This window comes from Coturnix japonica, chromosome 13 (assembly GCF_001577835.2).
Source record: "Coturnix japonica isolate 7356 chromosome 13, Coturnix japonica 2.1, whole genome shotgun sequence".
NCBI classification, from domain to species: Eukaryota; Metazoa; Chordata; class Aves; order Galliformes; family Phasianidae; genus Coturnix; species Coturnix japonica.
The window spans coordinates 826,271-844,632 of NC_029528.1; the positions used below are offsets into that span (position 1 = coordinate 826,271).

The window sequence follows — 18,362 nt, forward strand, 5'->3', positions numbered from 1 at the left end:
CAAGAGTACAGACGTGTTGTGCAATGCTTCCTATGGACTGGCAGGGAAATGTATTTTATGCCCTGAAAAATTTACCATCTTGAGGTTCTTTCAGTATTAATTCCACTTCTAAACTGCTTCTTTAAATTCTCTAGAAAGAATTAATGAAGAAAAATTCCTTTCTGCTTCGTTAGCCGTATTTCCTTCTCAGAAAAGTTCAGGGCTTTTTTCTGATCCATTTGTGCCTGTTGTATTTTCTTTCCACAGAGCTGTATGGGATGACTTTCTGATGGGCAGTCTGAATGTAGCTATAGCTTTATGAACCAATTAGATACTATGCAAGTATTGACCTTCACTTTTAAAATATCTGCTCCGTGACTCTTGCATTCAGTCGAGTCTTGTACCGCCTTTCTTGCAGCACAGTAATATTTTTCCATGTACGTTACAGTCAGCTTTCCAGATGTCTTGCCTTTTTTCCTAGCAACATCATTTTGGCAGCTCCTGACCGCAGCCCTGTGATTGACAGAAGAGCTCACATTGGGAGCACTGGAGCAACACATAACAGAGCTCACACTGAGGTCATTAATGGAACCAATCCCACTTCATAATTTCAGTTCAATTCCTCTGCTATGACATTAATAATGATGCTGTACTGAGGAGTGAAATATTTTTTAGCTATATTCTGATTATGTAGGATAAGGTAAGATATGGTATGAGTAAGATATGATGCTCCTTGGCCTGTTCTGTTAACAAAATCTCTCTGTGTGAGAGTTCTGTTTCTGAATTCAGTGTGCAGAGAAGGAAACCATGATGTTGAAGGCTGTCTGTTAAGATAACACTTTTCTGGCAGGTCCATTGGCTTTCAGTTTGCTTGCAAGGCTTGGTGTTTTGATGTTGGAAAACTACCGCTCTGCTTCCATGGGAGCGTGGTGGGAGCTGAGGTCAGAGCGGTGTCTGCTGCGCTCAGAGACCAGTGGGCTGCAGGCAGCGTTGTATTGTGTGTTAAAATAAAACACATCTTTATAAGTAAAATTCTGAGCAGATTTTTGAGCTTTCTTCTATGGAGATTTTAGTCTTGAGATCCTCCCCATGGCAACCCCTCTCTGCCCAGTACTGCACAACTACGTGTAGGTCAAATGCGTGTTTTGGTATGCAATGCAGCGTAAAGGATTGGGATGGCATATTATGAATCAATCCCATAATTTTAGGCAAAGGTTTTCTCAATGTGTACCAAGGTCCTTGCATCTGCCTTCATTCTTTGCTACTTCATTTAAGGCAGTCGTGACAGAGGCAATAAAATAAGAGTTATGAAAACTTCTGAAAACCATATATGAATTGATGGTTGTGAGTCGAGGCCCTCCCTTGGAGGCACGGCTCTTCGGCAGCTCTGCTGGCACACTGTAGTAAATGTAAAAGTTTAGAACATATAATTTAATTATCGTATTCTGGTCATAAATACTTGAAGTCTGTAGTACATTTGAAATCCCGTGAGCTCCAGCTAAGGTTGCAGCTGCAACATCAATTACCATTTATCCATTCCAAGAAAGCTTTGCCTGTGCCCTTGAAACCTTTACATTCTGGAGAGCATCCAAAAAAAAAAAAAAAAAAAAAAAAAAAAAAAAAAAAAAAAAAAATCACGTCACTCCGTTGCGTTAGTGCTTCTTTCTCACTCCTGTGTGAGCTCTAAAATGGTAGCGGACGCCATTTTGGGGCAAGGGGAGGTGATGGTGTTGGGGCTCGTGGCAGCGGGTGGCTGGGCACAGCGCGGTGCTCCCAGGGGACATTGTGCACCTTTGGCTTCGGAGCAGACAGTGCCAGGTGTCAGAGTGGGGATGAGGCAGTGTGGTGCCCATAGGGAGCCTATGTCGTGTTTGTGTTTGCTTTGTTTCCATTGTGCGATATCAGCAGTCCGTGCAAAAGATGGTTCTGTTGGTCCACCAATGGTAATCACCCAGACTTTCTGGGTTGATTTCTATTTACTGGGGAATAATTTATGAGAAATGGAGCTGGGGTGCTTGGAACGCGGCCCCTGCTGCCTCAGTGAGATGCTGTGAAACACAAGCTCCTGAGAAGCCTCCTCTTGGCAATGCACATTTGTCGCTGAGGCTCTACTAAATACAGATAATTAATTTATCTTGTTCCCCAGAGTGATGGATTCCATCAACCGGAGGATGGTGTTGGGGTGTGTGGCACTTCTCAGGTGCTGGCAGGGCAGCGCTGTTGTGTCAGCCCTCAGCCTAAGACAGCAGTTTCTAAAGGAGCACATACATATGCCCATAGAGCAGAAGGGGCCATTGCTGCATTTTCCTTTCTAATAAGTACTTCTTCATGTACTTGCTGCAAACATACCTCAAATTACACCAGGTTCCCTGCAAGGGCTGTGGGGGACAAAGCAGCCGGGGCGGGGTGCTGTAGGGCTGCAGAGTGGTTCTCATTCTCATTGAGCTCCAGTGAAAATGCACTGCTTTGAAAACAAAGTCTTTCCCAGTGGATATACATCAGGTCAGTGTGGGCTGAAGCCATTTTCTTCTTGTTAACCCAATCTGGATACCTCAGTTAATGTCCTTGTTGTGATGTATGAGAGTTGTTGGAAAAGCATGCAAAAACATTGGCAGTATTTGAGGCTATTTTACACACAGCGATGGATCACACAGCCCATTTTAGTTGTATTAAAGGGAACAGTATATATGTAAACATGTTCAGTGCGTGTCCTGTAAATATCTGTCATTCTGTGTATATGGAGTCTGATTATGAGACTTTGCTGCCTTAGGTCTGCCTGTATCTCAGTTTATTTGGGGAGGTTGTACTCTCAGTACTTCCTTGTGAGTCAGCTATGGAATATATCCTAATGTAGGCCCAGTGTGGGGGAGACGTGACGATACCCACCAGTTTGGTTCTGGGAGAGCATCATCCTCTGCAGGGAGCTTGTGCATCCCACCCTGAAGCACAACTGGATGTGGCCTTCCTGCTGACCCAGTCATCTGCTGTCCATGCAGCCGCACTGAGCTGCACCATCACAGCAGAGCCTGGCTTCCTGCTTATCACCTGGCGATAAGGCATTTATCTAAGGGAGCGATAAAGGAAATGGTGTTAATCATCTTGGCTTTCAAAGGGACTATAAAACAGCAATGTTGGATGCTTTTATTCACAGGATTTAGGTAAATACTGTAATCTGTAGCAGACTTTTTCTGTTTATTATGGCACTGTTGGCGATGTGCAGCACTTCTTCCAAAGCAGATGCGTTGCCTTTTTTTGATACAAGACAGGAAAGAAAGCTGAAGGATAGGCAGGTTCTGTGTAAGCGCTTTTGGGAGATTGGCTTTTCGTGTGTACACACTCAGACAGTCCATAGGAATGTTTGAATCAACATCCCAAGATGCCTTTGACTTAGAGGTAAATTGCAATGTACTTAATATCCATGGATGGTATTTGAGCTTTCTGCATACTCAGTGGTTGCCAGATGGAGCAAAGAATGTGTATCTGTGTAGAGTCTGCAGGCAACCGGGAAGGAAATCATTGGTTTCTACCAATTCATACCAATTTTCAGTCTCTAAACTTAAGCGAGGACATTACAGGAGACAGAAGGGACCATTGTGCACCGCACTGCTCTGGAGGGCTGTGATGTGGACTCCGTCTGTGCTTTCCACAGGGACCTTTCCCTGGGCAGGGGAATGGTTGGAGCCAAACCCTTTCATGGGGCTTCTCCAACTAATGATGTAGGGGATGGTAGTGGCAGCTTGTTGTTTTGTGCGGGATCTCTCACTGCTTTCATTGCGATGGGCCAGTAGTGTCAATTGAGTTGTTCAGCATTTTTTATGCCTGCTCTGAAAATGGCTTTCCTGCCTAAGAGAGCATCAAAATTAATTAGCAGTTCTCTGGTTAATAAAGAAATCAGCAACTCAAAAAAATGTGATCTCTTGCTGTACACGGCTGTGTGTTTACACTGTTCTCATTGCTGGAAGATAAGGAGGCCCAGATGGTGGTGACATTGGAAGTGGCTCCTTTCCTGTTACTTTGGTGGTGCTACTTACACGGACGAGTACTTTGCTATTAAGAATGTGTAATTTAAACACTAAGCTGACTTTTTCTGGAGGGCCAAGAGTTATGGTGTGTATCATTTTATGGTCTAGATTTATTGTGCAGTGAATGCAACTCATGTGTGATGTACTGGGCTGGGAGTAAGAGCAAAACGAGCAGTCTCATTTACACTGCTTCAGGCTTAGATACATTTAATCAATCTTGGAGCTGTTTTCTCCCACCCTGACATACATTTCATCCATTCCTTCCCTCCGTTGGTACTTGGACACAAATAAAATGTTTTCAGCACTTCCAGGAGCTGTCTGCAGTGATGTTGCAGTTTGTAATAGTACCAGGGAATAGCTTCGTTGTGTGTATGTCTGAAAATACCTGGGATGAGGTGTTGCCTCTGAAGTTCTCTCCAGGGTTGGGTGTTTGAAAAGGTGCAAACTGCTGAGCTGACAGCTGTCCCACAGCCCTCCCCAGGTGTTCCTCCTGTTGGTACCAGACCCCATTCCCCTTTGGGGCAGTGAGGCTGTTGGCAGTGCTGCTGAGCTCACCCAGTGCAGCCAGAGGTGATGTTATGGCTGATGCACAGTGCAGAAAGGTGATGCATTTTTAAAACAGCAGTATAATGTTAGCATGGTTACCACATGTGGGAGTTTGCATGTTCTGCATTGTTTCAGAAGAAGGCAGAGATGGGAAGAAAGCAAATGTTGTCACTGCTGCCCTCAGCTGCTCTGATGGGATGTGTCCATAGGAGAGCCACAGCTCTGCAACAACTTTATGCCCCGACTTATTGCTAAGGACAGGGCTGCCAGCTTCATGATGGGCTGTATCTGAAAGCCCAGCGCTGACAGCCTGGCTATGGGATGGTTCTTGTTTGCCTTCCTGACTCACACCTCTGCTTTCCCACCTGGTGCTGTGGGCTCTGCTCCTCCAGGCTGGGATAGGGGTGCACAGGGGGACAGATCCCCAGGGAATACAAATGTCAGACACCATAAACTTTACCACACCCATCTTCACTAAAGTTTGAACCTTGAGCTGTGTTTGAAAGTCTCTGGTCAATGATTAACAAAGGAATGGACTTAGATAAACAGCATGGTTTGTACAGGCCTGGTTACGGGAGCTGCATCTTCTTTAAGGCTTCCCATTTCCCTTCCTGTCTCCTCGATGAGAAATTATAAACAAATATCTGTGCAAATAAAACTTGTTTAGGTATGAATAACTTCTGAATGTGTATGGGAGTGGACCTCGGTCCCCTTTCTTCACTAACACATTGCCTCCAAGAATAAAAGATAATTCATCTTATGAACTTGGAACCACTTCATTTCAGAATGCTTTTCCTCTCCCACTTGGACTTGTTTTTGTTTTCTTCCATTTGGGTAAGAGCTATAGTTTGTTAGGGATTTGTTGAGTTCTGAAACACTTCTGCAAATAACCGAAGGATAACAATAATGGTTATGTTATCATGGGGTGTAAATCCTCACTTCTTGAGGAGAGAGACACAACCCCTTGGGAAGCATTTTTGTTGTCTTTTTCTCCTTCTTCCCATGGCTTTGTGTGTAAAAGATTTACACTGAATGCCAGGCGAGGTTGCTGTGGGTACAGGTCTGTCCCATGCACTGGGTGCTCACTTTGGCTGTGGATCAGATCCATGAGGCTCCTGTGGGATCACACTCAGGGACAGGGCAAGCAGGAGGTGAGGAGGGGCTGTCAGCATTCTACCCTTTTCCCCTCCATTAGTAAATATTGGCCTTAACTCATAGAGCCAAGCCTGAAAAGATATGCCAGAAACCCAGATTAGATTATTGGTGACTGCTTTATTAACTGATGTCATCATTTGGTTTTAGTTCTGTTGTTCTATTTAGTTCTATTTAGTATCTCTCTGTTGTCTTTATCGTGTAACAATTTCTGTGATTCTTGTATGGAAGATGAGCCTAATTAAACATTAAAGGTGATTGAAAACTTCCAGTAGAATAGGTTTGGCACTACCACCATTTCAGTGACAGTTTGTGAATGATTCCTTGAAAACGTTTTTGCCGTAAATTCACAAGAGCTCAATTTTTTTGATCTGTATTAGTTGTCTTCAAAACTGCATAGAAAGAGAAGCTTCTCTCTTTTCTCATTTCTGAATGTTTTAATGATCTGCCGCTCTCAAGCAGTGCATGCCTTATTTACATTCCAGGCTCTCCATTCACATTTTAGTGTTTAAACTGAGATTCATAGTGTAGGAAGAGGTGCCACCGGGCCTGAATCTTTAATTACACAACCACAAACTGTTTCGTCCAGCAGTAATCTGCTTTCTAGAGTGTGAGGTGTGAATTGGACCCAACTAATCCGGAGTGAGTATTGTGGTACTGATCACAGTTAATTGTTTGCTGTGAGCCATGCAGGGTCATGCAGCCCCAGGTCGGCTCCCACTCACTGACCTCCCATGAAGGAGCACTCTGGGTTCCAGCTTTGAGTTACGATGCAGGGAGCAGAGCGACCAACAGCTTCTTATGGCCCAGCACTGCTTTGTCCTAATCGTGCGCCATCACATGCAGCTTGGTGATAAGAAGCAGAGATAGAATTGAGTCCTTGACTTCCTTACCCGTGAAGTTGCTTCCCTTGCAAAACTGTCACCACTCATGCAAACCATCTCCTGCAGGGAGATGGGCCCTAGCAAGCAGCAGCCTCTGTTGTTACGTGACACATTCCTGGAACGCTTCAGTGCTGAGGAGGGCAGGCAGGCTTCGTGGAAGTGAGTGTGAGTGTGTAATTAAAGATGTGTGTTTGTAAGGACATCAGATGAACGTAGCCGGGGTGAATTCCATTCTGCCATTACTTGGGTGTTGTGCACTTGATTGTGCAACCTAAATATTTTGTTATGTTTTTCTGCTTCTTGAGAGAAGACAAATTATTTAGAAAACATAGAAAAGCCATCCTGTGGGACATAAACAGGGTTGTAATCTATTGATGAGTGCCGCTTTAGTTGGCAGATTAGCTAGTGATAGTGATGGTAGATGTCATCATCTTTGTAGTGTAATAGAATAGAGAAAGTGTTGCTGCCTTTCAGATATTTTCTGAAAGCAAAGGATGAATGTGATGGAGTTGAGTCCTTTTCTCTCCGCCCCTTGTTCCATTCTTGTTCTTTCTATTTAGATGAATTCCTGCTCACCAGCCTTTGTACCAGATTATTGCTGCTGTCCATCCTTCAGCACTGCTCTGCCCTATGCTCTCACATAGCCCGCCCAGCACTCCCAGGCTGTTTGGCTGTTTCTCAATTCTTCCATGGGGACGCAGTGTGAAGAGCTGACTTGTTCAAAATTTAAGCCCTCAGGGTGCTGAAGTGTTTTCATTTCCTCTGAAATTTATTTCTTTTTGGTGAATGTTTGAGAACTATGATATTTTTTAAGTGTCTGACCAAATCTAGTCAGATTTCCTTGAGGAGAGGAAAAGGAATTTTCTGTCAAAATGTCGGCCCACATTCAAATGTTAAGTCCAGTTTAGGGAATGGCTAATGGAAGTCATTTTTCTGTCCTCAGCTAGAAAGTGGCTGGAGCCCTTCTACGCCAAACTTTAGAATCACTTGAAGTCAGTCATGCAGGATAGAAATCTCATCTAAAAGTTTAAAACTTTTGTGAAAATAAACTTAGCAAAATGTGCTGTGTAAACCACAAGGAGTTCAGGTGTCATGGCAGCCTGAAGCAGACGAGGCAATGGGCTCCGTGCTGAATAATCGGCCTCTGAAGTTTGGCAGAGCTGCTGCTGGTTAAGCCCTTCTGGTTAGGAGCAGCTCAGAGGTGGCTGTGATGGGCTGTGTGCTGTCCCAGCAGTAGTTCTTTGTTTAAGAATTAACCCTTTGTTGGTGGACTGGGTGTTTACACAGGAATACCATGTCCTCAAATTAAGAAATGCTATTACTTTCCTGAAATGCTGGAGTGAAAGCATCATTTATTACTATAAATACCGGTCTTCATTTGCAGTTTCTTCCATAGAAGTGTCCTGGTACAAAGCCTGATGCTGGCAGTAAAAGGGAAGCTCTTGCAGGACTTAATGCAGACTGTGGGGAATGCGACCATAATGAAAGCAGTATGGAATGAGAGCGTGCTGTAGCAGTCGATTTTATAGACTAGGATCACTGCACAGGAAACTTGGCTTCAGAGATGGGTAAGGGAAGTGATCTTGACGCAGTCAAATAGGCAGTAAAGCAGTCCGTATAGCTTTACTTACGTGTTACAGAGATTGTTGTTAACTGTTTCTGAGTCTGGTGAACTGTTTGCACAGAGCTGTGAGTCTCTGAGGATAAAGGCAGCCCATTTCTCACCGTTGTATAATGTTTGTCAATATGCTACAAGTCTTAATTTGTATTTTCATGCCTTTTTTCCCAGCCCTGGACTGAGATCAGATGTAAGCTCTTCTCCATCCACAACCTCAGCGACTGCGGGACCACCTCCCAAGCTCTGCCTTGTGTGCTCTGACGAGGCCTCTGGGTGTCATTATGGTGTTCTTACTTGTGGCAGCTGCAAAGTGTTCTTCAAAAGAGCCGTGGAAGGTAAGACTTGTTTTAAACAATGCATTCATCAAACCTGTAAGATCCAATTCCATACCTGACCAGCCAAAGCCAGGCCACTCTATCCTACTGGAGCCCCAGTTATTGCTCAGATCGTCCTGGGAAACCCCAGCCCTGCTATTGCTGTCCTTTTCGGAGCAAGTAACATTGATAATGGTGTGATTATCTGAAGCATAGATTACCATTACGTTTATAAATGCTCCTGTGCACTCAGGATGAAAGGGTGCATTGTTATCTTTGCTTTTTGTTTCCTTCATTTTCTTTCACTGTTGTTTCTGTTTATTTGTCCTACTTATGTACAGATGCATCTGTGTGCATTGCATTCAAAGTTCGTGATTCTAAGTATTGTTCTCATTGATTTGTGTATGATGATGTATGTGAAGCTGGGTAACTCTTGTGCAAGGTTGGGAGAGTTTTACAGTGTTTCCTGTCAGCAGTGTTGGTTATGTTACATATGTGTAACGTGTTTGGTACATGCGGGGTAATTTACAGACGTGTGGGTTGGGGTTGTTGGGATTTCTCTGTGAGCACAGGAAGAAAACAGTGGTAGAGTATGAAGTGGGAATCCATAGCAGTGCAGCAGAGCGGCCACTCTGTGCTGAGCAGGCTGTGCCTGTGTGCCCAACTCCTCACTGCAATATCAGCATCAGAGACTGAAGGAGCTCAGAGCGCATCACTGTGCACTGAAAGGGCAGCAGCGGTTCTTGTGCTGCTGTTACACAATACAGGAAATCCCTCTCTCAGGGCTTCCCGTCTCGTGCCTGTTTCAGGCCGTGCTTGCTGGGTGTGATGAAGTGAGTCACACTGTCACTTACTGCTAACATTTTTGAAAGCTGCATTTCACTTGAGAAGAGGGAAGGCTGTGTTTCACAAAGATGCATCGTCATTCCATCCCTATATCCGTCCCTAGAAGAAGGACTATACCCATGCTTCCAACTCAACCAAAGCAATAGGAAATGTAGTGACGCAATGGGAAACTGCATGGAAGCGCAGAGCTGCTCTCAGAGGGATCCAAGGATGTTCGCAGGCAGTGGGGAAGGATGTCATGTCATGGCACACTGAATCTGTTTCTGAAGTACCATGAGAACCAGCTCCAGTACAGAGCACTGTCCTTGGCTCTCGCCTTGTCCTGTCTGAGCTGTGCTCCCATCTGCAGCAGGGCTTCTTGTTGGGATGAAGTTTACATGTCCAGCAAACTGCATTTGTCACGGAGCTGTAAGCCTGGAAACGCATCTTCTGCGTTTCATTTGTCTGCAGTTGTATACACTGCAATGGAAATGGTTACAGAAACTGAAAGTGTCAGCATCTAGGAAACCAGTGTGAGGTGTATTTCTTTCAGCAAGCAGTAGAACTAGAGGAAAAGAGGGAGGATGAATGAAGGTGGGTCAGCTGTTCTGTATTTATAGCCATTCTCACGCAAACAAAGGTCCTTTCTTCAGTAATCCAGGATAGCAAAAGCTGTCTCGTTCTAGTTCTTATTTTCACGGTGCCTCAGAGCCCTTCTGGTTGTGTTTCTGCAGCCCCAGCCCCACACCTCCCTCCTGTTACCACCTCTCCTGCCAGCCCACGTCTTCCTCCCTGCTTCCACCTCCTCTTTCATCTTGCTTCAGATCCTCGCACCTCCCCTCTGTGTTAAATCCCTTCCAACACCCCTGCCTCCTGCAGTGCTCCAGATTGTGCTTGTTCTCCAGCCCTTTCCACTCCCAATCTGTTCCAAAGAATCTTTCATTCCTCCAATCATCATAACCCATCAGAGCCCAGGGCCATGCTTGTGCTCAGGTGGTGCAGGGTGGAGCAGCAGCGTTGTCTGGATGCTCTGCAAAGTGCCTCCATCTGCAGTAAATCCTCTTGGAAGCATCTCAGTTCACTCAGTACCAGCTTTCACCAGCATGTTCCTTAAGTACATTTGTTTTTTGAACAGCAGAGGTAACTGAAATGTGTCCATCTGACTGGCATACCTACAGGGCAGCGTTCTGACCATGGGAAGCAGGAGGTGGAAAGAAATAATGTAGTTTCCATCTGGAAATAAATAAATAAAGACAATAATGTCAAAGCAGTAGAACACAAGAAACCCAAATACTTGTATGGAGGTGGAACTCCAGAAGTTTGATGAAGGCCATAGGGGTGGACTCTGCTTACCTGAAGGTTTCACAGTTGATCTCAAACTAATTCCTTGATCATGTCTGCTTCTATAAGAAGACTCCTAGGCTTTTCTGTCAGTAACTGAATATTTGGAAAATACATTTGTTCCTCTCACTGTTATCCATTGGGACACTGAAATACTCAGATACAGCCTGGGCTGCAGCTTTGTCCCACCAACACTTCTGTTTCTTGTTCCCTGTCTGGGAGAAGGACATATCTCTTAGCAATGCCTTTTTCATAAGGAGGCTGTCATTATACAATTGTTCATGTAACTCAAATAATTAGGAACAGATATCATTCTTCTCCACTGTTGCCCTTCTGTTAACAGCAAAGAATTGCACTCATTTTAATAGATGTACTTCAGGTCACCGCATTGCTGGGGCCAAATCTTTGTTGTGAATCTGAGGGTCCATGCAGATGTCAGAGTGCTTGGTTGTCTGCTTCTGCGTGGAACAGAGGCTGCTCAGCTTCTGGAGCAGCGACAGCTATTTCTATATGTTGGGAGAGATGTTGAAATTTATGCTTTCCAAATGTGTTTGTGGACGTTATTTATATCTCATGTGAAATCATTCAGGGGAATTGTAAACATGCCATTGAGGCTTAGAGCTTTCTCCTAGCTTGGAGAACTGGAAGAGAGAAAGAGCTGTAAAAATAGAAGTCGCCTAACCTTAACAAACAGAAAATAGGATTTCTTCTTAAGCGTGTTGGCATCGGTGTGTGTATGCCAGAAGAGTGCTGGATTTGTATTTGCTGGGAATCATCTGGATACTGGTTTTGTTTTGGAATAAAAGGCGTGTGGCAAGTAGGGACAGCCTGCAGTCCCTGCTTCCTTCATGCTACAGAAACAGCGAATGACTTCATGTAATTGTAAGGCTGGTGGTGACTGTGTGTGTTTCTGTGAATGCAGGGCAGCACAACTATCTCTGCGCTGGAAGGAACGATTGCATTATCGACAAGATTCGGCGGAAGAACTGCCCGGCGTGTCGCTATCGGAAATGCCTCCAGGCGGGCATGAACCTCGAAGGTAACCCTGTGTTCCATCCCCCCTTTATTTCTGATGCAGTGAAGGTCCCGCTGTTCAGGAAGCTGAAGCGGGAGCACTTTAATGTGGTGGAAGTGCTGCGATCTGTGGTGCATAGCAGCATTTTAATGAAAGCAAGATTTTTAGTGCTAACATTTCTGCCGTGCTCTCCTATCCCCGCTCAGTTGCTTTATCTCCCTGAATGCACAGCAGAAGTGAGTCATGTGTGTGAAACGAGGTTATTTTTTCTTCCTGTCAGCACATAGATCTTGTTGCTTTTTCGGTGAATCTGAGACAGCAGAACTCCAGCAGAGGTCTTGTAGGGAAGTGCCATGCCTGCCTATTCTTACTTGGGAAAGTGACTTGATGCTGAAAACCACAAATGGGAGGGAATGCCCGGGCGTGTATCTAAAATTGGAGTGGGCCTTGCATCTTCAAGCTGAAGAAAAGGCAATTATTTTTATTCATGCTGCGGATTCTTGTTCTTAAATGTCTGATAGAGTCTCTCTTGAAAAGATAATATACTAAAGAAACATAAATGTGCCGGTGCGTGTTTGTTCTGCGCTCAGTTGTGGGTGGCTAATGAGAAACTGAAGACCCTAGAGATGTAGCAACAGCCCTAAAAAGGCATAAAACTTCTTTACTGCTGTCAGCTACATTTTATCTTCGATATTTTTCCTTGAGCCATGGAGATTAACTCAGTATTTACTGGCATAGTGATCATGGTGATAACTTGTATCATCAAAGCTGACAGATAAAATAAAAATGTCAAAAATGTATATTAATATGAACATTTATTTCGTTTCAGCTAAAATATCCTTCAGTAAAATGTAAGAGGTGGATTGTGTTAGAGATATATATATAGAGATATGTTTATAGTGGGGCCCTCATTGGCACGTCCTTTCCTGCTGTTCTTCTGCCTCTCCCCACCATGAACACCCCGTGTTTCTGCCCTGCTGGTGGCTGCTGCTCATCCTTCCAAGCTAAGGGAGAGGACCTGCAGCTGTGTGCAGGGCAGCAGGGCGTTCAGTGGGCTCTCAGCAGTGTCGGAGGAGTGAAGCTGTGTGGCCAACTGGGCAAGCTGGGAGCCAGCAGAAGTCATGGCACAGCCAAAGGAAGGTTTCCTTCCCTGAGGTTTGGCACAAAGACTTGTGAAGAGGAGTGACTTTCTGGATGATGGTATTGTTATATAGGTTGGGGAAGGCAAAAAGAACGGAGAGAAAATTGCTTTCTTGGCTGAGGGAAGAGAGGCCTGGAAACTGAGCAAAGTGAAAATGTTAGATCCTGAAGTAGTGTGAGAAGGAGAAAAAGAAAGCACTGTGAAAACAGCAGGTTTTTAAATGGGTCAGAACAGACGATGAATTGGTTGTACAAAGGAAGCAGTTGAAGTCTGGGGGGCAGTATGGAGTGTATAACAGCACAGAGGCAAAATGGCTCCTTGTACACCAAACCCGTGCTGCTGAATCATTTTCTGATCTCGTTTGCCTTATCAGTCATACATTTGTCACCTCTTCTCTCCCTTTTCTGGGGTGTTTTTGTGCTACGTGGCTTTTTGAGCTGGGGGTATTGGGAAAATGCACAGCTATCAAGCTTCAGTGATTTCTACAGCAGAATAATGTTATTCTGTCTTACAGGCTTTATTTCATTGAATTGTCATTTCCTACTTCCGTCACTAATTGACCCCAGCCATTACTTGGCACCCTTTTTCTTTCTGATGCATTTGAAAAAGTGATTTGTCGTTAGGTTTTGTGCCCGTAGGAAGTCATCGCAAGATCTTTTTTGGCTTTTCATGCTGCGTTTTATAGTTAAACTCTTGGCAATTTATGGTATTTTCTGTCATCTTCATTTTGAAACAATTTCAAGTTTTTTGAAGGATTTTTTCTAATTTCTAATAATATTAATTGTCCTGCTCTGAAGTGGCTTTTGCCTTTCCAGGTCTTGCTCTCAGCAGCAGGATGCACAGCCCCCTCTGCTTTCACAGCACTTCATCTTCTGTGCAGTAGTAGGAACATTCCATGTAGTGCTGTGAGATGGGGTTTCCATGAAGGTCTCAATATTAACATTCTCTTTATCACTGAACTTTTGCCTCCAGAGCTTTTCTTCTGTTCCCCATGGTGTCACTGGTTCTTGTTGGGGTTGTGCCCTTGGGCTCCTCCTCAGTGTTTGTTAAGGGGCTGTTGAGATGCTGTACAGTTTGATACGTGGCCATCTGCCCAGCCGACATCACACAGCTCAGTTGTGCATCCCTTCCATGGCAGAGCCCTCCTCCTGCATGCAGTGCTGTGTTGTCCCATCCTGGTGCAGAGGTCCCTCCATGAGATGGGGTCCTGTCTGCATGGTGCAGCTGGGACCTTGCAGCCATGTCCAGCTGTCCCAGAGGAGAGGCCCTTCCATTAGGTGGGATGGAGAGGTGGGATGGACCTCATTTGCTGCCTCTGTAACATCCCACGTCAGTCGCCATCTTTTCAGCTGCATTGGAACTTTCAACCCAGTTGTGGGCAGCTTGGGAATCCCTTAACATCGGGCTGCTGAACTGCAGTGTCCAGAGTGGGCACTGCTGGAGAGCAGCACAGGCCCCACAACAGCCACACCATCCTGCACTGCAGCCACTCTGCTTTCTTCCAGCAGAGCTTCTTGGATGCTGGGGCTTATTTCTGTGCCAAGTTTATCTGTAGGGTTTATCTTTTGCATTTTGCCTTAAGGAGCTGGTTTTTAATTTGCGATGTTTTTGTATTTGAAACTATAAACCTTCCTTTTTTGTGAGTTACAATGTCAAGTTTAGTAGTGCAGCTTAATAAAATCCTTGCACAATACTTTATCTTATCAGATATTTCTTTGATGGTAATTTTACCAGACTTTCTGGTCTGGAAGTATTCCATGCTAGGTGTCTGTGTTAACCTGTAGGCATCTGCATGTAAATTTACCTTCATTTAAAAAAGCAGCTCATTTGCTTTTGAGAACAAGGATGATGGAAAGTGTGTGTGTATATAAATACATAGAAGTAATGATAATAGCAACAGAAAGAAGCCCTTTGCTCCAAAGAACTGGTTATTGCCGTTCTGCTGTGGAAATCTCAGCAGATGTGGGCAGTGTTTAAGCCCATAGAGAATTTGTTATCCTTACAGTTAAGATTCTGAAGACTCTCACAGGCAGTGGGAGAAGTGGGGTTGGGAGGGGGATATTGCATTCTGTTCAGCTATAGTTCTGGCCATTAGAGACACTGACTTATCTCAGCAGAAGCTTAATAAACATGAAAGCACTTAATGCAATGTTTTTCTATGCTACTGGTTTATCTCTTCTGGTTTGTCTATCTCTGAAGGTGCAGAACAGAAATACATCAATTAATTGATAGAAAGGGAAAGAATTGAGTTTCATTCTGGTCTCAGCCAAACAGTCCATTGAGTTCAGCCTCCAGGAGGGGCCAGTCAGGAGATCCCTTTATTGACAACTGTTGCTTCAGCTTCTAGTTCAAGGTTAACATCTCTGTGTGACGCTTTATTTATTTGGCATATGGACGTAATGGTTTAATGATACAGCAGTGATTTACATGCAAGGAAACTGGCAAGGGAAAAATCCTGCCCAGCATTTCCAAAAAATGTTTTCCCTGGCTCAAGAGACCGAGTCACTCCTGACCCATTAAGTATATTTCTTCCCTTCCCTCTGTATGGTTTCTGTACTTAATATACCAAGGAAATGACAGCATGCCCACTCCTGCAAGTCTTTTCCAAACGGGTGCTGTTCTGTTGCATGGAGCCATACTGATCTGTGTGTGTGAAAGCCAGGCCTTGTCTGTGTCCTCCTTGCAGACATAAGGAGCTAGGGACATGGGCATTAATGTGACTTTGATTAAAATGTGAAACTTATTTTCCCAGGAAGTTTGGTAAGTATTGAAGTGGAATTATTTACAGTTTTATGGGGGAAAAAAAAAAGAAAAAAATCCTCAAAAAGTTTCAATTATCTGATCTACAGACACAAGAAAAAGAAAGCAGCATTTCCCATGCTGCGGATGTCATGGTGGTGCATGGTTACCTTCCGTCACCTAACAGCCGTGATTCCATCTTTCCTAGCTCGCAAAACGAAGAAGAAGATCAAAGGCATTCAGCAGGCTGCCGCCACAGGCACGAGGGATGGAGCCGAAACTGCTGGAAATAAGAGCGTGGTCCCTGCTTCACTGCCGCAGCTCACACCCACCCTGGTGTCACTGCTGGAGGTGATCGAGCCAGAGGTGCTGTACTCAGGCTATGACAGCACACTGCCCGACTCCAGCTGGCGCATCCTGTCCACTCTCAACATGCTGGGAGGACGGCAAGTGGTAGCTGCGGTCAAGTGGGCAAAGGCAATACCAGGTAGCACACACGTGTTAATTACAACGTGCAGTCATTCTGGGGCCTAAAGGTCTGTCTTCATATTTGATGTCCTTTGTAGCCCTCGCAGATAGGAACTAGCAGTGCTTGAGCTATTCCAGTTCTCGTACGTTTGGAGTGGAGCCTTCACTTTAATAGTCTGATGCTGTCCTGGATCTGCATTCAGGGTGGTTCTGTTTTCTGACCCATCACCACATCTGTAGTTTCTTGTTGACTGGGAATAGGCATTTGAGCGTTCCACTTCCAGACAGGAGCTCAAGATGTTCTTTTTCTCTCAAGCATTGTAGCTACATGATTAAACTGACTGTCACATGGGAAATCTGGAAATATTCTTGCTGTTTTGGCTCCTGCCTGAGCACACTTAGCAGTTGCCTTACAGAAGAAAAGTGGTTCAAAATCACTGCCTCGGCCATAACGTGTAGCATCCCATAGTATGTCTCTGGGAGGGGTCAGGGCCACAGGAGAACTGAAGATGCATTTCTTTCTGACAGAACACAGATGTTTTTCTCCCCTTCTCTTCTAGTCACTGCCATTACCTGCTTTCAAAAACAAATTGGCAACAGCATTTAGTCAGTGCTTTGCATCGTTGTGGGATGGCAGTCTGAAATGAAACTCAGACACCATTGGTGTGGGGCAGTTGTGCATTTGCAGTCTCTTCTGGACGGTTTCCCTAGTGAGATGAATCCTTCATGTTGAAACACACGTTCCTTGTGAACATAACAATCTTCTGCTTAATAATTTTATTAATAGGGACTACTGTTATCATATTTTTACTTTTTTTTTTTTTTTTTTTTAATGACTAAGATGGTTCTTTGTGGGCATATTTGATTTGTATGTACTTCTGGTAAGTGTGCCCCAACACACAGGCTGGCAGTCACCAAGTGCTGCCTGCTGAGACCTTGAGCTGAGGCTGTCAGAGCAGCCTTTTCCTGAGGAGTTTTTGAGCAAAACTTTTGAGATTTGACCCAGTAAGTGACAAATAAATTTGAAATAATTTTCTTGTATTTTAGAAGCAATAAGTAATGGTTACTGCAGTCTCCAAAGCCAGAAGCCTGGCTTTGAAGCTGTTCAGACCTACCGAGTTTTGCTATTTAATAATCTACTGACTGCTATCTATTTAAACGTCTTCAGGAAGCAGCGCTGTAATGAGCTCTTTAGATGCCAAATGCCTAATGAAATTAAATAAAATCAACTTGGATTCAGACTTTAATAATGATTCATGGTGACACAACATTTTCTCGTTAAATGTAGGCTTGATCCAATAGAAACTAGCATTGCAAATGAAAAGCTGCCTACATTTTAAGCCTGTTTAAGGGACCAATTTTCAGATTTTACACATTTCCTCATTATCTTAATTGGCTCTATTCATTCTACATATTCTTACAAGATTAGCTACCATCGTTAACTGTTTCTAATGTGCTGCATATTTTGTAAGTTTAGTGTACAATTCTTGAATAAGAACAAAATTTGAAGTTAAATGATTGTTGGACTGCTCGCAAACATTAAGAAAAACACTGTTAATTACAGAAGACTGCCAAATGGATGGTAGTGGGTATTAGATATTTTTGTCTTGTGATCTGTCTTTGACTGATTACCTTCTCCACATAACCACATGCACGTATTCTGATATTAACTCCCCTTCTGGCATCTGTAGTACCCATCAAAGCGTATCCATCTGGCACTGTCATGGAATCATGGAGTCACCAAGGCTGGAAATGACCTCCAAGGTCATCCAGTCCAACCATCAGCCAGGGCTTCCCTTCTAAACCACATCCCTCGGTACAGCATCTGAATCTTTCTTGTACACTTCCGGGGAAATCTCCATCTGGAAAGCAGCTCACAGCAGTTGCCAGCACTGTCAGTGGGCATGCATTTCTATAGGTGGGGTGCTGAGAACTTGCTCTGTATGTCAGTGTAATTTATAACATAAGGTTTAAGCATTACGTTCTGTTAACCCTTGTGGCCTGTCTCTCCGTTTTACTGTCTGTCAGGCCCTGTGGCCTGTTTCTCCACGTTAAGGCAGTTACCCCACTCTGAGCTGTGCTGGGCGCTCAGTTCAGACCTCTCCCGGTTCAGCTCAGTCCTCCTGCCCAGTAGCTGTAATCTGAGTCCTTCAGCTGATTTCTACATGCGCAAATATTTGAACGTAACCTTGGTAGTTGGAAAATGGTGTTTGCACCCTTTTAAGGTACTTCTATTTCCAACAAGTCTTTCACATTAAAACAAAAAAACCTTCATTTTTGTTCTGTTTTTTTTTTCTCCTACCAATAATGCAGTCTAA

General features: G+C 44.2%; 1 protein-coding gene across 4 annotated transcripts in view; it reads left to right on the plus strand.

The window, feature by feature from the left end:
* NR3C1 (nuclear receptor subfamily 3 group C member 1) overlaps nucleotides 1-18,362 on the plus strand; it is a 52,414-nt gene that overhangs the window by 22,141 nt on the left and 11,911 nt on the right. For all 4 annotated transcript variants that reach the window (XR_001558119.2, XR_001558120.2, XM_015875474.2 and 1 more), the window contains 3 exons: nucleotides 8,373-8,536; nucleotides 11,604-11,720; nucleotides 15,785-16,063. Coding sequence is in view for 2 of the 4 variants with exons in the window: in XM_015875474.2 (XP_015730960.1) it covers nucleotides 8,373-8,536; nucleotides 11,604-11,720; nucleotides 15,785-16,063 (560 nt within the window). In the remaining 2 variants the exon portion in view is untranslated. The remainder of the gene's footprint in view (nucleotides 1-8,372; nucleotides 8,537-11,603; nucleotides 11,721-15,784; nucleotides 16,064-18,362) is intronic.